The sequence below is a fragment of the Eimeria tenella genome, genomic scaffold (assembly GCF_000499545.2).
Source record: "Eimeria tenella Houghton genomic scaffold, Eth_scaff3, whole genome shotgun sequence".
Lineage (NCBI taxonomy): Eukaryota > Apicomplexa > Conoidasida > Eucoccidiorida > Eimeriidae > Eimeria > Eimeria tenella.
This window is the reverse complement of record NW_013542870.1, coordinates 404260-421599: the sequence shown is the minus strand read 5'-3', so window position 1 is coordinate 421599 and position 17340 is coordinate 404260. Positions and strand designations below refer to the sequence as shown.

At 56.2% G+C, this 17340-nt stretch overlaps 3 protein-coding genes across 3 annotated transcripts; 2 read left to right on the top strand and 1 right to left on the bottom strand.

Annotated features, from left to right (window-relative positions):
* Positions 1-1346: 1346 nt before the first annotated feature.
* Positions 1347-6954, top strand: ETH_00019545 (Ribonuclease ZC3H12A, related; the record flags this gene model as incomplete). Its single annotated transcript, XM_013375769.1, has 5 exons — positions 1347-2368; positions 2579-2980; positions 3096-4153; positions 4468-6086; positions 6688-6954. The coding sequence occupies 5 exons, from the start codon at positions 1347-1349 to the stop codon at positions 6952-6954; spliced, it is 4368 nt and encodes a 1455-aa protein (XP_013231223.1).
* A 1615-nt stretch (positions 6955-8569) lies between these two features.
* ETH_00019540 (uncharacterized protein) lies at positions 8570-14293 on the bottom strand (the record flags this gene model as incomplete). Its single annotated transcript, XM_013375768.1, has 10 exons — positions 8570-8712; positions 8874-8942; positions 9065-9116; positions 9412-9911; positions 10015-10070; positions 10372-10438; positions 10550-10627; positions 10847-10944; positions 11072-12105; positions 12515-14293. The coding sequence occupies 10 exons, from the start codon at positions 14291-14293 to the stop codon at positions 8570-8572; spliced, it is 3876 nt and encodes a 1291-aa protein (XP_013231222.1).
* Positions 14294-15123: 830 nt separating this feature from the next.
* On the top strand, positions 15124-15846 carry ETH_00019535 (uncharacterized protein; the record flags this gene model as incomplete). Its single annotated transcript, XM_013375767.1, has 1 exon — positions 15124-15846. The coding sequence occupies one exon, from the start codon at positions 15124-15126 to the stop codon at positions 15844-15846; it is 723 nt and encodes a 240-aa protein (XP_013231221.1).
* Positions 15847-17340: the final 1494 nt, after the last annotated feature.

Sequence of the window (17340 nt, the reverse complement as noted above, 5' to 3'; positions counted from 1 at the left end):
AGGCCGCTGCAAGACCGCGAGTGAGGCGTACGGAAGTAAGGTGTCTCGACAACAGAACAAGGCACCTCCAATCCTGTTACTACAGTACCATGCTGTTCTGTTTCCCAAAACTAGTAGAAGATAGCACAGCGGACGACGCCAGGAGCTCGTCAGGGCTGGGGGCCCCTTTGGGGGGCCCCTGCTGCACGCAGGCCCTCAGCCGCGTCCAGCCACTGGCTTGTCTCAGGAGTGACTTGCAGCTGTTTCTAACTTACTAAGAGCGCCCGTGACTTCATTCTTTGACGTTGTCAAACAGAGCTGAGGACAAAGGATGTAACAAAGTGCTTTAGCGGGAATGTTGACGCAAAGCGAGAGGCAGCAGCAGAAGCAGCAGCAGGAGCAGCACCTGCAGTTGCACGACGTAGGGGCTGGGCCCTTCCTTCTCAGTTGGCTGCCGTAATTTCAATCCCTTTTCATCCTTTCTATGCTTTTGTTGCGCTTGAGCACAACATGAAATTCTGCCTAGCCGATTGTAGTAGCAGCTTGAGTAGCTGTAGCAGCAGCAGTCGCAGCACCAGCAGCAGCTGGAGCGCAAATATATACATTTTTTAGATTCTTATGATTTAGTGGCTATTCAGGGTCCTCTACGGGACTCTCCGGCGAAGTAAGGCGCAAGGAGTATTATTGTGCAGGCCAGTGAGGGCCTCACGCCGTTAGTCCGGCGGACACTGTGGCAGCAGCAGCCACAGCAGCTACAGCAGTAGCAAGAGCGCCTGCAGGCACCACTGCCACTGTTGAGGCAGCGCTGGAAGGGCATCTCTGGACAGCAGCAGCTGCTCCTCTGCTCCTGCTGAGCAGCTGGAAACAGCGGCAGAAGCTGCAGCAGTGGCTCCAGGAGCAACTGTAGCAACAGCATCCGCAGCAGCAGCAGTAGCGGGCTGGAAACGACACGGCTTCTTTTATGGTTTCCTTTCAATTTTCGCTATCTGACTAACCTCTTGGAGCTCTTTAGAAGGTCTGTCGTGGGGAGGACTTTGTCTGCGCGATTATGCTCTTTCTGTCTTACGCATGCTTACCCCTTCCCCTTCGTTGATGCTTTTCTGTTTTTACTCCCGTAGTTTGCGCCGTTGGCGTAATGCAGGCCTCTGCTGTTGCAGCTCTCCGCACTTCGCTAGTTCTTTTGCCTGGCCATCTGCGTGTTGATGCGCTGCCTGTTTCTCCCACTGTGTAGCTGTGCCTCTCATCTTTAGAGTTTATTTATTTTTCTTGGTCTGACTCTGTCGGAATTCTGCGCTAGTGGCGAGGCCCTGCGTACTCTGTCTAGCTGCTGCTGCTAATGCTGCTTGTGGTGCTGCTGTCTTTTGCAGATGCAGCAGGGAGGCCCCCTCTCTTCTCCAGTTGACCCTTATTCGCAGCGAGCCCCTCGTGGCTCAGGCATGTATAGCGACCGCGTAGAGGAGGAGGCTGCTGCTGAGGCTGCTGCACACCAGCGGCGGCAGGAGCTGCTGCAGCGGCAGCAGCTACTGCGACAGAGAGAAAATCAGCAGCTTGCTAAAAAGCTCTTCTCCGTCTTCACTGCGGATTCCGCTGCCTGTAGTGCTTCCAGGGGAGTGCACGATGGTGCTAGTAGCAGCGCCACGGCAGCTGCATCGTCTGCAGCAGACCCGCCTCCGGACGCTGCGGCCGCCACTGCAGCAGCAATTGCAGCAGTCACCGCAGCGAGCTCGCCTTTGCAGGCTCGGGCTGCTTTAGGGGCCCTGTGGCAGCAGCATCATTGTCCTCGTCTGTCTTCTCTGCAGCGCCAGCTTCGGTTAGCTCGACAGCAGGCCGAGGCAGCGCATACGCATCCGGCTGAAGCAGCTGCAGCACCAGGAACTGCTGCAGCACCACCAGCAGCAAGCGAGCCCGCACTAGATAACCTGGACCGCTGCTTCGAGTGCACGCTGCAGGAAGTCGGGAGAACGTATCAGTCACTTTATGGGTCTTTTTTGTGGCGGTCTTCCCAGCAGACACTTAAAGAGGCGAAACAGCTGCGCACTGCGGGCTATGGCAGTGCTGCACCAGCAGTGGCCCTTGCCGCTGCTGCTGCTGCTGCCGTGGCTGCAGCAGCGCACTCCGAAACGGCAGCCGCCGCCAACCCTTCGCAGCTCCCTAGCGCTACCAGCATGCCAGGCGTGCCGGCGGCCGCAGCAGCATCAGAAGCAGAGTCTGGAGCAGCAGCAACAGGAGCGGGTAGCGTATGGGGCACAGCTGAGGAGTCGCTGCTGCAGGCAGATGCTGCTCTTGCTGCATGCAAGGGCGACACAACCTTTAGCCGCTGTTGCCGTCTCTGCGACCGACACATCCTTGCCCACATCAAAGTCATTCTTGCAGACCTTGCGGGGTACAGGTAAGAGCAGCAGCAGCAGCAGCAGCAGCAGCTACTGCGCTGGAAGAAGCTCCTGCTGAACAGGACAGTACCACCGACAGCCGCTGCCTCACCAGCTCACCACCGGCGCCTGCAGCTATTATTGCTGTCATAGGCACGAAGCTGTGCCTGTGCAGTTACTGCTGATGGGGCGGGGTGTATTTGCTACTCTTGCTGCTGCTGCTGTTGCAGGGCGCGTATGGAGGGAGAAGTTGCGCTGGAAGAATTGGGGTCCGAACCACAGCAGCAGCTGCAGCACCAGCAAGTGCTCTTGTTGCTGCGCTGTCAGTCACAGCTGCCAGTAGGCTTGGAGCCGCTGCAGCGAAGCTGCCAGCTGTACGGGGAGGCGCTGCGACTGTTCCCGCTAGATGCTGCAGCCAGCACGCAACTGCAAACAACTTACTTGAGGATCTTCGGGGGTTTGCATCGGCAACTGCAGCAGCAAGTGCAACAGCAGCAGCAGCTCTTGCAGCACCTTCATTTTGCCAAGAGAGAAGTGCAGCCATCCCTTGCTGCCTCGCTTTTTCGACTCGATGCTATTGCTGCAGCCTTCGCCGCTGCAGCCACGTACTGGGCCTTGCGGTCTGCCGTGGGGTAAGGCTGGCTCTGGGTACTGTCGATGCTGTTTCTGCTTTTCCTCTTGCTCATGCGCGGCTCTCGGGGGGTGATGTGTAGCCTTGGTGCTCTTTTTGCTTCTGTTGTTCTGCAGTCCCTTCGCTGCAGGGAGCCAAGACGAGCTAACTTTGCTGCTGCAACGGCTGAGCAACATAGATATTCGATCTGCTGCGTTGCAGCAGCCGTTTTTGCAGCAACAGCACCACCAGCAACAAATGGCGGCTGTCATGTGGCGCACCTGCGGACAAGAGCAGAACCGCCAGTTGCTGCAGCAGCAGCTGCTGAAGCAGCAGCAGGATCACCAGGCGGAGCTGCAGCGGTGGTGTCTGCTGCTGCGTGAGTTTGCGCGGCTGCTCTTGGGAATTCACCTTCGTGTAGACGTAGATGAGCTGCCAGCAGCAGCTGCTGCCCTGTCTGCGCAGCTGTCTGCCCTACTGCTGAGGAGAGCAGCGGGGCCTACCGAGGCCCCAGTGCTGTTATTGCTTCAGCTTGCTGCTGCTTGTGCCTATCTAAGAGCTACACAGGCCACCACTAAACTACAACAGTCCACAGAGGCGGTGCTACACGCAACGCGCAAACTGAGACAGCAGCAGTACCAACTACAGCAACAGCAGCATGAGCAGCGGCAGCAACACCACAGGCAACAGGTGCAGCAGCTACAACAAATAAGGAATCATACGAAGCTGTGGAATCTGCAACAGCAGCAACAGCAGGAATTGCATGAGCAGCAGCAACAGCAAATCGATAGCACGGCAGCGCGGTGGGAGCAGCTGACATCCGAGCTCTATGGGACCGTTTCTGACAGCTTGCTGGAGATGGTGCAGCAGCAGCAGCAGCTGCAGCGTGAACGGCAGCAGCAGCAGCAGCAGCCCGAGCTGATCCAGCTGCGGGCGCTGCAGCATGGGACACCGCAGATGCAAGCAGCCCTCGACGTTTGCTGCAGTATTGGTATAACTGTAGCAGCGGCAGCTCGTGCTGCACTATTATCCGCAAGCGAGGCAGTAGCAGTACGAGCAGATTCACCTGCTGCTGCGAATATGTATGCTTTAGAAGACAGCAGCCCTGAGCTGCGTACCGCTTGTCCCCCTAGCGGCAACAACAACAATAGCAGCAGCGGCTGCACCGGTAGCGGTGATAGCAGCAGCAGCAGAGGTAGCCCGTGGGGACAATGGCTAAATGGGGAGATCGGGCCTTCCTGTGTGGCATGTATCTCTGTCTTACTGTCTCCTCTGCAGACTGTCTTGCTTTTGCTGCATTTTTTGCCGGGTAGGCGGCAGCGCTGCTGCGGTTTATTGGCGCTGCATGACTTCTAGCTTCTGCCGGTGCTGTTTCAGCTCTTGGTACTGCTATTGATCGTGCTGTGCAGGTCCCTGGAATTCGTAGGTGTCGTGCTGCTATTGCTGCTGCTGCTGGTGTTGCTGCTTCTGAGGATCCAGGAGTAGTTTGGAGTTGCGACATGCCTGCAGACTTGCACCGTATGGACTCCAAGCGCGTCTCAGAGCTGCGTGAAAGTGTTTCTGCTTTGCTGCCGCTCCTCCTGAACTGCCCGGCTATCCTGGTGGCTGCCGCTTCTCACGAGCAGCAGTCGAGCGAGCCTGCTGCTGGTGATCATCATCACCAGCAGCAGGAAGCGAATACCGACGAAGTTTCGGATCTTCAAACGGCATTGCAGCTGTCTCTGCCGGAGGACCGTCTTCTTCTTGGTCTCTTGAGAATGCCTCTAGAGTTGCCGCAAAAGACTTTTTTGCTGCAGCAGCTGCAGCAACGTCAGCCAGACGGTGCGGTGAGCGTCTCAGTCTCAGCCCGCGGGAACCCACCCGTTTTGCCTGCAGCCGGCTGTGTTGCTGCTGGTGCCGACAGCAGCCACAACGCAGGAGCAGAAACGGATGATGACGACTTGCTGCTGCTGAAGGCCCCCCTCCGCGTCTTGAGCGCTCGCAGCGCGTCAGATGGGGGGCCTTCCAGTGAGCAACACCCTCGGGGTCTTTCCGCAAGTGGACCGCGGCAGGATGATGCTTCAGATGCAGCTCGGGCAGGCTCAGCAAAATACATTCAAAGTGGATCTCTCGGTGGAGGCTCCGTGGAGCAGAGACCGTCAGGTTCTCCAGGGAAGCCTGGGGAGGAAGCAATTGAGGTGTCTGGACAGCTCTCCATTACACTAGGCGGCGTCATAGCGACGAGAACAACAGCAGCAGGGGCACCTGAGGACCTGTGGGCAAACCCACAGTTGGCCGCAGCACGAGCGGCACGGCTGCTACTGATGCTTCTGGACTCTAAGGAGCTGCAGCAAGTAATGCGAGGAGAGCAGGAGAAACAGCAGAAGCTGCAGCAGCAGCAGGAAGCAGGCAAACAAGCCGAACGCCTGGAGCATGATTTAGAGAGAGCAGCCTTTCTGCAAGACGAGGAGAGCGCTGACAAGCTACAGCGGATGTGCGAGGCGGTGGAAGCTGCTCAGCATCTTTGCTTGGAGCAGAAGAAACAGCAGCCGCAGCAGGAGGAGGAAGAGGAGGCGGAGCAGCAGCAGCAGCAGCAGCAGCAGTCGCCTCCTCACTGGAAGAACTGGCCAACGCGGGGCTCTGGCTCCAAGCAGCCCTTCAACTCGAGGGGCCCGCGAGGTCACGGAGGTTGGGGCGGGCGGAGCCGTCGTAGCCAGTGGGGTGGCACTTCAGGACCTCAGGACAGTACCAGCGGCACTGTAGATGCTGCGTTATCCTGGGGCTCTCACCCTAGGGCTCCTGAGGGGGATCGCGAGCACTTAGTAGTGATTGATGGCTGCAACGTGGCCATGAAGCACGGAGACGGTGCGCGGGACCGGGAGAAGGGCCCTGATAAACTGTTTTCAACGAAGGGCATATTGGCTGCGTTGGACTATTACCGGGAGAGGGGCTACAAGGTGCGGGTGTTCGTACCTGAGTACGTTCTGTCGTACAATAGCTACTCGGACGCTAGGAGGCAAGAAAGGGCTCAGATGCCCGTCAGCTACACCCGCATGCCAGACTGTATCGAGGTCCTCAGGAAGCTACACAGAGAAGGCATCCTTATCTGCACACCTTCGCAAGACTACGACGACCTTTACTGCATTCGGGTTAGTCTTCATGTAGACAGACACAGACACACACACACACAAATACATACACACACACATACACGCATGCACACACACTCATAAACACTCGCCTTCATATAAGTATATAGACAAACATGAATGCACAAACAACGTCCCCGTTCCCTCTTCTCTGCACCCACCCCCCGCCTCGGCTTGGGAAGAGATAACTTGGGGTCTTTCTTCGCAGTTGAGAGCGGATACACTTAGTTTAGTTCAATTCTGCTTCAGTAGTTCTTCTATCGCTCTGCACTTGATCTCCTTGTAAACCTGCATCGCCTTCATTTTCGCGCCCAAAAGACTCTCGTTGCATCTAGCGGCCTACTTATATTTAGCTCATCACTTTTTGCATATATGCTTGTATGCATTTCATAATGCTTGTCTGCGAGCTTGCCGCCGTGGCCATTTGTCTACTGATTTCCTATGCCCCATTCACGCGGCTGTCTGAGTCTGCTGCCGCTCTGAGGGCCTCTGTGGCTGTGGCTGTGTTTCGTTCTGGCCGTATACCTTTCGGGTTGTGTGCCTCGTTGGCCTCTCCCATTCGCTCTCTGACTCTTCGTGTTTCTGCGTCTGCACTTCGCAGTATGCCTTAATGCGCGGAGGCTGCATCATAACCAACGACATGTATCGCGACATATGCAGCCGCGTGGCCGATAAAACCCAGCAAGCAGCTCTTCGACTTTGGCTCAAGCGCCACATCATTACCTTCACTTTTGTGGACGGAGACTTCATACCCAACCCCGAGTTCCAGTGGCCCCCCGTAGACGATCCAGTTCCCGCAAACATATTCCAGGGGTCGCCCACGCAGGGTTCCCCCAACACCGGACCCGCCCCAGCAGGAAGCGGTTGAAACCGGGCTGTTATACCGGCCGCTCTTACAGGGAGCTGCAAAGGGGCAACAAAGAGGGAGAGAGGGAGGGAAGGGTGCTAGCAGCTTTAAGGATCTCTGGAGATGTTCATCGTGTCTCTTTGGATGCTGTCGAGCCCTCCAATGAAACGCACTTGGTCACAGCTACGCATATCGTAGGCAGCAACTCCGGCGGGCGGCCTAGCTGGGGCCTCGGAGCGGCCAAGGGGCCGCTAGGTGCTCAGAGACGGCAAGGGGCCTCTAGGTGATCACATTTTGAGACGTTTTTACATTTTTTCAGAAGACGCGTGCTTTTGGCCTCTTGTTTAGGGGCAAGCTACAAGGGGCCTGTACACGGAAGCAGCAGCGGCTATTTTCCAGGGTTGGGAATCCCCGGCTTGAGGCTGCCCTGGGGATTCTTTGGGCTTTGATTATTATGGGGTCCCCTTTAGAAGTGTCCGGACATCTTCGCGTGGAGAATCACAGCAGAGGTCGTACGGAAATGCATAGAAGGGAACGGGAACCCTATGATGCATATAAGTGCACTGTGAAGGCTTGCAGGGGGCGCAAAAGGGCATTTGAAAAATCATGTTAGGTTTTACGGAGGCCTCCAGAGTGCCATGCCAATGTGGAGGCAGTGCTGCACGAGTAGAACTGGGGGCCTATGAGGCGTGCGTACACCCATCGTCCGCTTGTTTTGGTCTTTGTCCCTGTAAGTCGTACAGAAGAGACAGGCCATCGAGGGGGACAGCGCTTTGTGCTGCTGCCGCGCTGCAGCTGCAGTGGACACACCGACTGCAGACCGCGCGTGATTAAGGCGGCGAGGGACGAGTAACCCATGCATCTTCCGACTATTGCTCTGCTTGAGAACCACCAAGTGCTGTAACAGCATCACGAGCCCCCCGTGGGTGCAGCAGCAAGGGCCCACACGGTGAAGCGGCAGCGGCGAACCGTCACAGCAGCAGCAACACAAAGTCGTGCAGTAGCTACAGGACCCGCAACCAAACGCTGCAACGGCAGCGATTTCGGGGAAAGCGATGCCAACTGTGTTGCTGGGAGATGCCCTTCCTGCTCCCGGAGTAGTGGCGAATGCTGCTACGCTGGTGCATCGGCAGAAAACAATAGGGGTGCTCACGACCCCATGGGATGTACGCTCTGCCGCTGTAAAACAGCAAGTGGACATGAGACTGTCGGTTGAATTACTGCGCCTGTTTGGATATTGCATAAAGCCTAACAAACTATTAATCGTATCGTAAGCCTTGAGTCTTAAGTCCGGAGGTGCCACGCTGAGAGGCTTTGGGACCCCGCAGAGAAAGAAGCATCAAGAAACAAGGAAGCATTCAGGGATTGCGTGCCGACAGCGCCAGCGATTGTTTGTGTGGCTGCAGTAACAGCTGCTGCTTTTGCTGCAGCAGCTGCTATGGTTGCTGCAGCTGCTCGAATGAAAGCCATGCCGGTGAACAACAGGTAGCAGCAGTAGCTGCAGCAGCAGGTGCTGCCAGGTGCTGTCATTTTATTGAGCCTGAGTGTGCCTCGTGCTGTCGCGCACAGGCATGCGCGCTGCGGATGCCCAGAGGGAGATGGAGCGTAGTGTGCATTGTTTGGACAACGGCATGTCTCATACAGCTTTCTGTTGAGTTGCTGAGTTGAACTGTTGCTGCTGCTGCTGCTGCTGGCGATCCCTTGTGCGCCGTCTTTCTCTTGGGCGGTGCTGTTTTGGTGCAGGGTCGCTTTGTATGAGGATGTCTATGACGTAGGGATCTGCGCAGGCGTAACACAGTCCGGCTGGCGTTGTGTGCAGCTGCTGATGCTCCTAACAGTGCAAACGTATCTGCTCACGCATCCTCTCTCTCGCCTCTCCTGCTTATCCCATTCGTTTTCTTGTGTCTTTGTCTGCTTTCTTGCGTGCCTGATCGCCTTACCGATGATGACTTCATGAACCGCATGGAATCCCATGCTGCGCACAGTCGCAGCCACCTGTAGGTGCATTCCTGCAATTTCATCACACGCGCTGCACCAAGTAGGGACAAATAAGCAACTGAAACACACACATGAAACAACCGAGGAGCCTTGAGGGGCCCTCGGCCTTCGGCAGCAGCTGCCAGACACGCACCTGACGGCTTCCCAGGGTAGAACATGAGTGTCCTCGTATTTAGCAATGCTGCCTGCAGTGGCAGTAGTACGAACACTGTTTGCGTGCACAGATATGTGCGAGCCTGTCTACGGAACTAGTGCAGTAGAAGAGCAGGAGAAGACTTCATGCCATGTCGGCAGCGGCACCAGCACAGCAGCGGCAACGGCAAGTAAACAAACTGCAGCTGTAACCGAGCCCAAAAGAGCTAGGACAAGCACTGCAGTAGCAGCATCAAAATCTGCAGCGGATAGACAACGGGAAACAACAGCGCAACTGAAGATGAAGGCAGCAAAGAACTGTTGGAGCAAGGCGCAGCAGCAGCATACGAGGAATTTATGGCCTTCGTCGAGTTGTTCGTACGGGAGGAAGACATCTAGCGGCTGCTTGACAATCGCAGCAGGAACTGTCTTGCCCTGAAGCTGCATGTAGTGTTTCGCTAAAGGGACCCCTCCCAGAGAGTTTCTCTCACACTCCAGCTGACGCTGCTGCTGCTGCAGTGCATGCAGCAAAAAGTTGCCACTATTGTCGTAGAGACGATTGTACGCATTACGACTGCTGCTGTGCTGCTGTGCTGCTGCTACTTCTGCTGCAGCTGCTGCGGCCACTGCTGCTGCGGGGTCCCCGTATACTCCAAATATCGACATGGCAGACACCTTCAGCATCGTCATGGCCTCAAGCTTCAAGTCCTTTCGTCTGCACGCTGCTTGCAGCAGCTGTTGCCATATCCCTTTCTGTTTCTGTGGCTGCTGCTGCTGCTGCTGAGGCGGAAAGCTGCACTCGTACACGCAGTCGAGCACCACGAGAGAGAAAAGGATATTCGTGAGGCCTGTGAAAGACAGAAACGGAAAAAATCAAAGCGTGGATCGCAGCAGCTACTGTAGCTCAGTAGCGGCAGCTGCAGCAGTAACAGTAACATCTCTGTCGCTTGCCTTGAGTTGTGAGCTCAGGCAGCTGTGCAGAGATCCAAGAAGACGTTGCAAGCCGGCTGAAAAGAAATACCCACACAAACGCTCGTCAGCGACAAGCCCCATTCATTGCCTGAGACCCTTCCTGCTGCAGCAGCAGGCTGCGGCGATGCAGCGGGCGGTGCTACAGCATAAAATCCCGTACAGTTAGTGGCAGGGTTTTCAATTGCGCTCTTAAATCGGTGGCTTATCTGTTGCATCTGCCGTTCTTGTTGCTGCAGTAAATGTGTCCTGCAGCAGCTTCTGCTTATAAGCTACTTCGACCCACAGCAAACTTTGGAGCTGCAGCATTTACTGGTGCTCCTACTGCTGCTGCATTACCTCGTCATCTCAGCGTTTCTGAAGCCGAAGCTGCCCAGGGCATGTATGATGTTAGTTGTCGCTTGCGCTGCAATCGTCCCACAAAACAAAGCCTTTCGTGAAAGCCTTTACACGGATCCAGCACTCAGGGTTCAGCCTTTCCTCTATAGGATTGAACGTTTGTAAAAATTTGGCTTGCCTCCCATAAGATGAAGGGGCCTCTCCCTCAACACGTGCCAAAACGCATGCAAAAGCCCGTCGTCCTTGCAGCGCATATCTGCAGCAGTAACAGCAGTAGTTGCAATCATATGGACCAATTTCTGCTTCGCACCCGGAGTCCCATTAGCAGCACAGCAGCACAATAGAATTAGACCGTACAAATCTGCAGCAGCACTTTCACATGTGGCAAGAGCATCTGCTGCACCACACGTATCCACAGAAGCTGCTGTAGCATCACACACAGCAGCAGCCAGCAGCAGCGCGAGCAGAAACACACAGCCGAATCCATTCAGCGTCATGCTGAGGTGCTGCCAGCTAAAGTTCTCGGCTGTCTGAATCATTCGGGGAATCAGTTGAGAAACATAGCGCGCATGTCTGAGCCACAAAAGAAAACAACGAACAGCTGTTACTATTGTTTTTGTTGCTGCTCGACCCAGATAAAAGCAGTTCAAGCAATTGAAAATCCGCAGCAACTGCGGTTATTCTTGCTGCGCCTGCTTACCCTTGTAGTCTGGCTTTGGCAAACGCGTTGACTGCGTTGCTGAGCGATTGCGGGTCTAGATGCTGCTGCTGCTGCACCAGCAGAAGAATGGCACGGTGAAAGAAGCCGTATATTCTGCTGCTGCTGCGGCGATCCCCTGGAGCCATTTCAACCCCACGCATGCGGAAGCCTCCCGTGCATTCTACCACGCTGCTAAGTCGAGCTCTGCTGCGCTGCCAGCGCTGCAGCTCATCCGTCTCGCCAGCTGCAGCTTCTCCTGATCCTGCTCGGGAAGTTTTGCTGTTCAGCAGTTGCTGCTGCGGGCTTGCCGCTGCCGGCACCATTTGGTCCGCAGCCGCTGCCGCAGCAGCAGCAGCAACAGCAGCAGCACCTGCTGCTTCAGCTGACACATCTCGCAAGGAGACCAGACCCATGTGTGCCAACCGCGAAAATGAATTAAGAGCATTCACAACGTTCTTAAGGTCCTGCGGCTGCACTGGGGGAAGGCTGGGGGAGCCTTTAGGAGCCTCAAATCCATCAGCCCCTGTCACCAAAGGGACCTCCCTTGGCAAGGCATTTTTGTCTTCCACTCCCTCATGTTGCTGCTGCTGCTGCCTTAAGGATGCGTCGTATGCTTCTTGAGCTGCGAGTATATGGTCGTGCAGCAAGTCTCTAAGATGAGACCTCACGGTGCTGCTGCTGGCGGCTGCTGCTGCTGCAGCTGCATCCTGGGGCAGCGCTGAAGAAAGGCGCGCGACAATGTTGCACCACAGCTGCGGTAGCGCATGAATATCGATCGCCTGCTGCTGCAGTTGCTGTTGTTGGGGCTGACACTGCGGAATTCGTTGCCTTTGCTGTGGTTGCTTGTGGTGCAGTTTCTGCTGCTGCTGTTGCTGCTGCAGCAAGTGCGAGTTGATTTGCAGGAGCCGCGTGATCACGTTTAGCTGCAGCGTCAGCAGCGGGAAGGTGAAATAAGGCAGCAGCTCTTGAGTTCTCCTCACTAAACAATTTATCAGCGCAGGAGGCGTTAGTCCCAAAGCAACGCAGTTTAGAGCCTGCGGGCAACAAGCGAACAAACAAGTGAATGAGCAACATGCTAATCCGCTTAGTAGACCTGTTAAGTTGCCCTTATCTCTCAGCTGCAGCTGCAGCTACACCAGGGCGAGGAGCAGCCTCTACAGCAGAAACGGCAGCAGCAAAGGCTTTAGCAACCGTACCCACAACAGCAACAGCAGCAGCTGCAGCAGTGGAGGCTTCGGGGTACCCCCGCATGCGCACAAACACTTTCTTCAGCAACAGCAGCACCAAATACAAAGGCAGCAGCAACAACAAACGCAACGAGCGCAGCAGCACTCCCGAAAGTCCGCAGAAAGTCTTGTCTCCACACGGGAGGCAACGTCAGCAGCAGCTGCTTCAAAGAACGCAACAATTGCAGCACCAGCAGCAGCACCAAGGGGGCCTTACAAGAGACGCGGTCTGTTTTGCGTTGAATTCATTGGGTCTATTAAGGAAGAGGTTTAGTATGAGAACTCCCAGGCGGTCGAGGGCATCACACCTACGGGCGCCGCTCTGATTGAAGACATTATTAAAATACACTAAACTGCTGCTGAGGAGAGAGACACCCACTGCATGCAATGCAGACCGCCAACTCAATTCTGCTGCTGCTGCTCCTGCTGCCCCTAGTGCCGTTCTGCCTGCAGCAGGAGCCCTTACATCTGCAGCTGTATCGGGAAAATGCGGAGCGCCAGCGCTCTTCGTAGCAGCAGCAACATTGGCAGCAGCAGCAGCAGCTTCCCCTGGCAACAAAGGGCCCGAGGGAGTGTCCGTTGCAGCAGAACAGCCTCTAGCTGCGGATCCACCCAAAGGCTTGCCCCAGCACATGCCTTGCTGGTGTGAAGCTGCTGCTGTGCAGTCTGCTGCCACTGCCGCTGCTGAATTTTCGCACTCAACTGGTTGCTGCCAGGGGACGTAAGGTGCCAGCACGGCGTAATCTGTCTCTGCGAAGCAGTCGGGCACCTTCTGCTGCGGATACTGCTGCTGCTGCTGCTGCAGGTAGTGGACTTGCATGCAGCTCTGAGCAGCGACACTCAGAGAGTCATCAAGATGTTTGAGTGCCCTAAGGACTAAAGGGAGACAGACAAAATCTAGCACCTGTAGGTGCCTCAGCAGCATCACTGTCTGGAGCACTGACAGCGCCTCTACGCCCTCCTGCTGTTGCAGATGCTGCAGTGGTTGCAAGGGCTCTTCAGGCTGCTGCTGCAGCAGCGCCTGCGTCACTGCCAGCAGCACCTGAGAGTCTCTACGGGGAATGAGCGCCAGAAGCCGCAGCACTTCCAGCAGCTCCCGCGGCCGCATGCGGCCGCTCAGCCGTATAATGTCATCTGCTGCTGCCCTCCACTGCAGCAGCAATTCGCGTCGCTCCCTACGATCCCGTCCCCTGCGGGGGGCGCTGTCCCCTCTAGTGCCCTCCACACGGGGGCCCCCACTGTCGCCCCATATTCGGGCTGGCTCCTGGGGCCCCCGGGTGTCAGATTCACCCTCAGGCCTACCCCCAACTTCATTCTCCGGGGCTCTTTCAGGAGGGCCCCTGTAGCCGTCGTCAGGGCTCCCCTCAACGGTGCTGTGGATGGAGCCCATGAGCACGTCTGCTTCTGCCTCTGTGGGGGGCAAGCTGTGCTGCCGCATCTGCGACGCCACTAACGTCTGCAGGCGTAGTAGGGCCTGTAGACGCGGGGGAGGTGGAGGGCCCCTAGAAGTCCCTGGGGGGCCCCCAGGGGCCGCGGAACTGTTGATGGCAAAGGCGCCATCGGAGCCTGCGGTACTGACGATTGCTGCAGCAGCAGCAGAAGCGGGAAAGGACTCATCTGCTGCTGAGCTGAAAGACCTATCAAGTAGATTCAGATAAGGGACCATTGACAAGCGGCTGCTGCGGCTGCGGCTGCCGCGGTTGCTGTGGCTGGCAGTTGTACACCTGGAGGTGTGGATGCCGTCAGCGCTAGGACTGTATCTGCTGCTGCTGCTGCAGCCACTGTTGTTGCTGCTGCTGCAGATAGAGCGACATACCGCACAAGATGCTGCAGATGTGCACCACTGCGTAGGAGACGCAGTATTCCTTTCTGGGAGCCCCAAGCCATTTAAGAGGGGGCCCCTTGGTGGCGGCAGAACCCGTTTTTGCAGCCACAAACAGCATGAGAGCCTATCCGCCAGCAGCCGTATGTGATGGCCCTGCGGGCGGAGAGGCATGGCTGCAGCAGCCGAAAGGCAATGAGGCCAGCAGCAGCTGCAGCAGCAGTGGCTCACGCAGTTGCCCGACGCGGCTCTCGTGGTTAACTCCGCTGATGGTCTTGTTGTAACCAGTGTTGCTGCTAACAGAGCAGCTGCAGTTGCTGCTGGGCTCCTTGGGGGGCCCGCTCTCCGGCGAAGGTCACTTGCAGGGCCTCAAAAAGCCTCCTGGGCGCGCGAGCCCCTGGAGCAGCGCTCGAGGGACTGTTCAGCTCTATGTTGAAAAGAAGCAGCACAAGATACGGAGGAGTTTAGTGTCATTTCCAAAGTTTGTCTGCGGCTAAAGGCTCAAGGGATAGGCCCACTGCAGGGGCCCCGGGCCCCACCAAGGGGCCTGTGCTGGTAGCTGCAGCAGCAGTCTCAGCAATAGTGCTGCTGCTCCTCGGTCACTAGTGCTTCTCTTTGTTTAAACTCACAAGGAAAAATTAGAATTTTGCAAGGTGCCTCATTACTTTGCTTCCGCCACCCCTATTTTTGCACACATTGCTGTAGACGGGCCTCCCATGCTGTCTTGGGGCCCCTCGTATTCCTTCTCTTTGTGCTTGATCTGGATGCGCTCATCGAAGAGTAAAACTAAGTAAGAGTCTAGCGAGCTCCTCAGCACATCAAGTTCGTCAGCGAGGGGGGGGTCCATACTGCCGAGCAGTTACGCTATGCACGGACACATATGGCTGCTGCTGGTGCTGCAGCTGCTGCTGCACACGCTAGCTAGCAGCCACGCTAGCAGCAGAAGCAGTAGTGTCGGGACTGGCAGCAAACATGGTTTGTTGTTCCTTAAGGGGGCCTCAACGATGCTGCAGGGCAGGGGCTTCCACCGAGTTTTCGAGACGCGAGTCCAGCTGGAGGTCGTTCCAAACGCTGGAGCAGCAGCAGCTGCTGCAGCAGACAGCAAGGGAGAAGCAGAGCAGTGCCTGCTCTGGCTTGAGTATCGTCTCCCGCAGCAAGTGTTTGCCGACCCAGACCAAACCCACGAGCTGGGGGCCCCACATAAATACAGAAGGGGCCCCCCACGATCCCCTGGCAGCCCCATCTTGCTGCGGCCCACCACCCTCTTCAAGCCCTCCTGCCCTGACAAGCCCTCCTCCGAGGCCACCTGCCACCACGGCCCCGTTCTGGTCAATGTGGAGCTGCCAAGCTATTCCCCCCTGCTCGGTGTGCCTCCAGTTGTGCGGCAGGAGGTATACGTACACTCCAAGATGCTGGACGCCTCCCCGGATACACGCGAGGTGTCCGTGCAGCTGCCAGTGCACCTCAGATACGGTCCGCCTTGCAGCGGCAGCTGCAGCAGGCTCCTGAAATCTTCTCTGGCCGCTCCCCTGGTCGGGCTGGAGTGCTCAGGGCGCCCGCAGCAGCAGTTAACTGCAGCAGCAACAGCAGGAGCAGCAGCGGGGGAGGGCCCCTTGGAATTCGCCGTTCCCGTCGGGCAAAGAGCCGACTGGGCCCTCACGGTCGCCACTAGTGGGGCCACGCTAGCGCTTGGGGTATATGCTGTTGTGTTCTCTTTGGCTAGCTAGCTGTGGACTCAAGCTAGGCGCAGTGGCGAGCTGCTCCGGGACAGCTAGCCAATGTGGGTTTGTCTTCATCTGTTTCTTCCGCTTCCCCCGTCTCACTGTAGCCACATTCTTAAATGCAATACCTATTGCCCAGAATTCTAGAAGGATTTATTACGTATTCCGTGTATGTGTACTTGCTGTGGCTACCTTTTAGTGTTTTGTTTTGCTCCTGCACCCGTCAGCTTCCGTGTGTCTGTCGCTGCCCTTTTCATTCCGTCTCAAAAGAACCTCCCGGAACCATCTACGGGCCGTTGGACTAAGGGTTGCAGAGCCTGCAGGCGGGGAGCTCCCTTACAGTGTTGCGCGCTTGACCGCTAGCTACCTTTTTATCTAGCTAGCTAGCTAGCTAGCTAGCCAAGTAGCTAGCGAACTAGGTACTTTTTCGAAATGTGAGTACCGGAGAAGGGATGAACCGAGGAATACACAGAGGTAGGACAAAATCAGAAATGGACAGAAGAGAAAACAACAGCAGCAGGCAGAGAGAATGAGAAACACAGAAAGGCACTAAAGCAAGGAGACATAGGGGCAATAGCGAGGAGCGAAAAGGATAGAGGCAAATTTGAGACGGGGGATGCAGCTGTGTAGCTACGTAAAAGATACGCAAAAGAATTCTAAGCTGCTGATCTTACACAGAAAAACTTGTTAGGTAGTGCAGAACGTTAGGCAGGCCAGTGGGCGGTGGCGCGCTAAGCACAACTTGACCTGCTGCTGCGCTGTATTGCATTTTAGTTCGCCACTGCTGCCGTATGCGGGGCCCTTGCTGCTGCCGGCGTGCTATGGGCTTCTTTTGATGGCTGTCCGCTGCAGCGGGCATACAGCACGAGCAGTAGCTACCGCTGCAGCTGCCGCTAATTGTTGAATCGACCGCGGACAGAGAATTTTCAAAGAAGTCCAGGGGGAGTTTATACTCTGCAGCAGCTTAACAACGACGGGCAAGGATCCGCACCTCACAATGAGGCCTCCAGCAGAGGCGGCAAAAGCATGCACTGTAACCACAAACAATGCAGCTGCAGCGCTGCACAAAGAAGAAGAAAAGGTCTAGCGGGTACAACACTGGCGATCAGCAGACCAGTGGCAGTTGCTAGCGTTGCTGCAGTTGTAGCAGCTGCTGCAGCTGCAGGAGCAGCTCCAGACTTTTCCGCACAGCAGTTTCCTGGGACTGAAGTGCCTTGATATTATCAAGGGGATATTCCACTGCAAAAAATTACTTTTATTTTAAAGGATTAAAAGTAAAATGGAAGACGTGAGGAAGGCAGCACGGAGATGAGTGAATTCGCCGCTGCAGCTGCCCGCAGAGTCACTCCGCAACGGGAACCGGCGCTGCGGCGGCTTGCAGCAACAGAAGCACCAGCAGCAGCATCTGCAGCAGCTCCTACAATTGCCAGTGTCTTCAGTGGAAGCGAGTTAAGAGAATATCTTGGGCTTTGTTTGGGGCCAAATACGGGGAGTATCGGG